Source organism: Phyllopteryx taeniolatus, chromosome 13, assembly GCF_024500385.1.
Source record: "Phyllopteryx taeniolatus isolate TA_2022b chromosome 13, UOR_Ptae_1.2, whole genome shotgun sequence".
Taxonomy (NCBI): domain Eukaryota; kingdom Metazoa; phylum Chordata; class Actinopteri; order Syngnathiformes; family Syngnathidae; genus Phyllopteryx; species Phyllopteryx taeniolatus.
In genome coordinates this window covers 7,217,501-7,223,512 of record NC_084514.1, presented here as the reverse complement: position 1 = coordinate 7,223,512, position 6,012 = coordinate 7,217,501, and the positions used below count along the sequence as shown (strand labels likewise).

The 6,012-nt window shown below is 37.8% G+C and overlaps 1 protein-coding gene across 2 annotated transcripts in view; it reads left to right on the top strand.

Annotated features, from left to right (window-relative positions):
- The first annotated feature begins 2,017 nt into the window (after window positions 1-2,017).
- The window catches only part of LOC133488118 (protein yippee-like 5), a 4,163-nt gene continuing 168 nt past the window's right edge, over window positions 2,018-6,012 (top strand). The window contains exons 1-3 of one of the 2 annotated variants that reach the window (XM_061795604.1): window positions 2,018-2,317; window positions 3,128-3,273; window positions 3,867-6,012. The exon at window positions 3,867-6,012 is cut by the window's right edge and continues 168 nt beyond it. In XM_061795604.1, the coding sequence (XP_061651588.1) occupies window positions 3,133-3,273; window positions 3,867-4,091 (366 nt within the window). In that variant the 5' untranslated portion in view covers window positions 2,018-2,317; window positions 3,128-3,132 and the 3' untranslated portion in view covers window positions 4,092-6,012. The remainder of the gene's footprint in view (window positions 2,318-3,127; window positions 3,274-3,866) is intronic. The other variant, XM_061795605.1, reaches the window with a different exon arrangement.

Below are 6,012 nucleotides of genomic sequence, written 5' to 3'. Positions count from 1 at the left end.
AAAAAAAAAAAAAAAAAAAAAAAAAACAACTTTGTATATAACTTGGCATAACTTTGGTACAACTTGCTAAATGTCTAACAGAAGAGTTTGCATACATTTTAAAACTATACCATGACCTCACAATTGCTGTATCGTGATACAGGGAAAATATCACAGTATCATGGTATAACTTCTTCAACGTCAGAGACTATTGCCTATTGAGTCCTGTTGCACATGTTTTAAATATTGTAGTTTTAATAGATATTGTGAAAATGTGCATCGTACAAGGTTTTCCTCCAAAAATATCAATTTGCTCACAATCCCGGTATCCTGATATCGGAAAAATATTGCAACAATATCATACTATAATTTGCTTATTGGACGAGATGATTGTTTCTAGATGTTTTACACAGTTTTGTCGTGTATCTTACTTGGTTTCCTTCCAAATGATCGCTTATCACACAATCACAGTGTCATTATAGGGTAAAGCTATCATGATACCGTCATATAATTTACTCAATGTGCAAGATGCTTTTTTTCTTGAAGCTTTACGGCGATATTGTCATGTGTCTTACATGGTTTCTTCTAAAAATATCAATTATTGTGCAAACACTATATCATGAAAGTATTGCAATATCATGGCATAAATTGCTCAATGTACAAGATCAGTTTACATTGTTTTTATCCAAAATACCAATTATCTTGAAAAGGCTGCATCGTGATACAATACAAATATTGAAGAAAAAGAAAAAAACTTACTCAATGTACAAAATAATATTTTCAGTAACAAAACACTTATTTCCTGGGGTTGTCATGGCAAATATGAACTGCCCTATCCTTTTAAAGAACATTATGGTGCGTGTGGACACAGTGATAGTAACCAAAGAGATATGATTCAATTTCTTGACGTATAATAAAAGTCATTTGGGTGTAAATGTACGATACCCTCAGTCAACAAGCGAACAAAGAGGGTTTTGTCCAGCTTCCAGAGAAAACAACAGACAAATCCACGAGCTCAAAATCTATTTTATAGGTTGATGATTAACTTTTTGTTAATAAACTGCAACTTGCCACTTGTCTATGGCCTATTTTAAAAGGTTGCACAATCGATGCGTTAATGACCAGCAATTCAGTGAAACGATGAAACTGCAGTGGAGTTTTGGAGATGATGATGATGATATGATATGCTTTATGGCATAGTCAGATTGTCTTAGCTGATAGCCCGACCCTTGGAATGAACCAGGAAAATGACTTGATCTTCAAGGCTTGTAAACGGTTTAGCATCAAGTAGGGCAAAAAAAAAAAAGTCAATCAGCTTTTTAAAGTTGCAACAACTGCAACTTTACATACACAGGTGTATATCAAGTTGTTTTTGGATTTAGTTTAATATTGTTTTCATTTATTTATTTATTTTCCATTGTACTTTTTATTTTATTTGCTGTTGATTGTTTCAGTATTTTTTGTATTTTTTATCTTTATTCATATTATTTGCATTTATGTATTTATTATATAAAATATTTTATTGTTCATTTTATGTATTGATTATTTTATATATATATATATATTCCTGTTCAATAGTTTTGCGGTTGATAATTTATGTATTTATTTATGACATTTTTGTAATTATTTGGTGTGTTTTATTTTATTTTCATATATCTTATATTTCTTACGTTTTTATTTATTGTTAACAATATATTTAATGACTCTTCAATGCTTTCATTCATTTTTCTTTTTTTGTTTTACTTTTTTATTTATTTTATTTATTTTATATACTTAATGCAGTTATTTTGATTGTTTCTAATTGTATGATTTGTAATTTTTCAATTAATTGTTTTTATTATTCGTACTTGTTTTTTAAAACTAGTTTTTTAATGTATTTTTTTAATGGCGTTTACATCACCTTTTATTGTACAATACCACACTCGCTTTTTATTCGTTTTCGTGACAGTACCGTGTGTCTTTGCTCATTGCTGCCCCCTGCTGTAATATCGGCGCATTACAGCCGGCATCTTTTTTTTTCTGATGTGCTGACGTCAAGACCGGATGTTGACAGTATGAGCTACGAGACGCAACATTAGGAACAGCTGAAGAGCGACAACAAAACTACGAACGGGAACCGACACGTACGACATATGTCCGTTTAAAACGCAACTAAATCTACGCTTATATCGTCTCGAAGAGGACTTTTGGACCTTGCGAGCACGCCGGTTCGCCGGTTAGAAGTCGACAACGGGATAAAAAGCCATTTTTGTACGCCGCTGTTGTCCTGCTTCGTTGTCTGTTAGCCTCAAAGCGGCTAGCGAGGAGTTAGCTCCCTACGCCCACAGTGATTAAACAGGTTAGCGTTAATATTGTGTGTAGGCGTAAAGTCGGTTGCTTGGGTTTTAATCAGTGTTTGAAAATTTAGTTGCAATACAATTGTAAGTTACCCTGTTGAAAATAGAGTGACTATGTCAATTACGTTCTGTAAGTAATATAGCCAATTTCATTTGATTACTTTTTTTATTATTATTATTATTTTGAATGAATGCATCAACAGGACCCGTGGATGTTTCCTCGAAGTGATATAAAAAGAAATCTGAGTAAAAAAAAAAAAAAAAAATCTGAAATAAGAAATCTGATCAAAAGAAATCTTCCAAAAGCAATTGTAATTGAATTACAAATTTCTCCCAATAATGTAATGGATTATAATGACATACATTTTTGTAATTAAATGATATTATCTAGTTGGGTGTAAACTCCCCAACACTGGGTGTAATATTAGGCAGGGTATAATAGTTTATGGCAAGGTTCACCAAGGGGCACCCAGTTTCACTGTGTTACCTTTTAATAATATGTTATCATTAATAATTAATGATATTCATGTATGTGAAGACGCGAATCATGGTAATGATTTCTCAGTAATGATCAACGATGATTGTATGAAATATCCAAATATAACAGTTCATTTCTAAAAATGTTTACATTTTTAAATGATCACTTCTGTAACATTCATAGGAAATCACAATGTCCCATCACTGGTGAGGTTTTATTTTAAAACATTTTTGAGCGACCCATGGGTTACTCATGTGGTCCTTTGCGGGTTAAATGGTGCCCGCGGGTACTATGTTGGTTTACGTGGCTGACGCATTGGCTTCTATGAATGTAGTCAGAATGGGCCGCATCTTCCTGGACCACATCGGCGGAACGCGCCTGTTCTCCTGCGCCAACTGTGACACTATCCTGACCAATCGCTCCGAGCTCATCTCCACCCGATTCACGGGTGCCACCGGCAGAGCCTTCCTCTTCAACAAGGTACCACAACACGCACACAGACGTGAAAACCAGCACACATTTTTCTTTTTTCCCCCTCTCTGATATATTGTTCTAACAGTTTAAAATAGCTTCAGTAGAAAATACATTATGTTCTGTTGAGCACAGAGGTATACCTGTATTTACATTTACTGTAGTAAGCAAGTTAATAGTCCACCCAGACATCAAGTTGCAATAATTTCCATTATTTCCATTATTAGCCATTATCACATTCCTAACACTACTCATTTGTTTTTCATCAATCTTTTATTTTATACATATGTTTTAACATACTACGCAATGCATTCTATATTTCAGCACAACTTTAAGTTCCCTCAAACAAGCTGTAGCCCCCCCCCCCCCCCCCCCCCAAAAGGTTTATAATTACCATAACATTGGTGCTAATTTCCGTGAGTAGGTCTATGGCTTTCGCTTTACTGCATGTTAGCATTAACATAGCTGAAGCTCATTTCTTTTTTTAATACTTTGTTTTACGTGACAGTTTGCGCACATGCACATCGCCATGCCGTTGCTCAAACAATATAATGTGCAGTTCTTAATACGTACAGTTACTGAAGCGTCTCACATGCGTCCAGGTGGTGAACCTTCAGTACAGCGAGGTTCAGGACCGCGTGATGCTGACGGGCCGACACATGGTCCGAGACGTCAGCTGCAAGAACTGCAACAGCAAGCTGGGGTGGATCTACGAGTTCGCCACCGAGGACAGCCAGCGCTACAAGGAGGGACGAGTCATCCTAGAGCGGGCGCTGGTCAGGGAGAGCGAGGGCTTCGAGGAGCACGTGCCCTCCGACAACTCCTGAACACGGCGAGCCACGTCGCTTCTTTACCGCCGCCGTGCCCGTTGACTCTGCCAATCTGTTTAGCAACTTCACAAACAAAACCGTTGGGTAGGATTTTGACTTCTTTTTGAAAATGAACACCTCCTTTAGACAACGCCTCTGGTTGCTGCAGCCATGCGTTCCATTTGGACTCAGCGGCCAGATACGAGCAATCGACCAATTTACCGATTGTTCGTCAATTTCTTTCCCCATTATTATTATTATTTTACCGGAAACGGAGAATCGTTTTTTGAATGTTCCAAACTCCTGTTTCCACACCGGCTGCGCTCCATTGGTTGCTTCAAGACACTGTGAAGCGTCGGTTTCAATCTATTTAACCAATTACTTGTTCATTTTATTTGATTATTATTATTATTACAGCTGGGCAAGTACTGATACCAGATATCAGTGTCGAGCAAATAGGTCGTTGTTCACAATTATCTGTCATTGTGTTAATTTAAATTGTATGCATCAGTAGTTGGTAGTGGTATCGGTGAGTTCTCAAGAATGAATACTCGTACTGGTATCGGTCTGAAAACAAAGTGGTCTTGAACATAAAGTGAAAATCACTTTCTGAGTGTTCTGAATTCCTGTTTTCACAGACATCTCGATGGAGGTAGGTGTGTAGCTCGACGTCCCACTCCATTTTTCTTGGGTTTTTCCAAGTCACGATTAATCAATAGCCCCACACCAAATTCCAAACGATCATTTTTTATTTCATTTTTTTTTTACTAGGAAGGAAGAATAAATGCCTGTTTCCACACGCGCCTCAGACGTAGCTCCAAGTCCCACAAAACTGAATCGGTCACGCCAAGGCACGATTGATTGACAGTTGACCAAACGATCACTTGGCTAATTACTTTTTTTTTTTCTATTTACCAGAAAAGGAAAATTGCTTTCTGTATGTTCTCAAGTCCTGTTACCACACCCACCTCAGACGAGTTAGCGTAGCATCTCACTCGTTTTTGACCCGCTCGCTTTAAGACACGATTAATCGACAATTCCAAAACAAATTCTTAATGCTCAATAACCAATCTCTTTTTTTTGTATTATTGTTTATACCGGGAATGGAGGATCACACTGAATATTCTGAACTCCTGTTTTCACACCCTCCTCGAAAGCGTTAGCGTAGCGCTGACATCCCGCTATATTTGGAAAAATGCGATTAATTCAATTAATTTAATTTATTAAAAATTTAATTAATGAATTAAACTCCACACCAATTTTTTTACAGGGAAGCGGCAATTGCTCTCTGAATGTTCTGAACTCCTGTTTTTACACCCGTGTCGTCTCAACGAGCGGAATAGCGGCGTCGCGCTGACGTAGCTCGATGTCACTTCAAGACATGATTAATCGACAACTCTGTCGCTACAAGACCCGACTAATCAATTCCACACAATTGTCCGACTTCTCGACGATCAGTTCATGGATTAGTAACAATTACATGACATCCCCCACCTTGATTCCAGCGGCAACTTTCCTTTTATTAGCCTGATAGCCTGCGTCAACAGCGACAATGAAAAGACCGCCTTTGACGTCACAAAGCTAAAGGTGATGCTTAGCCTGACACTGGGTTTAATTACACCGCATTCTTCTCGCTGCTACGTTGCTAACTGGTCACCGTGGCGCGCGGGCAGACATGCGAGCCCGTTGGTTAACCAGGCTCTGTGCGCTCGGCATAACGGAAGACGGTCTTTTGTCGCACTTTTGTCGTTTGAGTTGAGTTGAGCTTGTGCTAAACATTCGACCGCTAGTAGAGTTTAACAGCTTTTCGGATCGCCCGTGTCTCAGCCTTGTTGGAGATCAAGCCCAATAAGTCCCGTTTTGGAGTCATTTCATTGAACTCTTCTTTGTAATAAATACAGTGGAAACATGTAACACAGTATTTGGGGATGATTTTCGA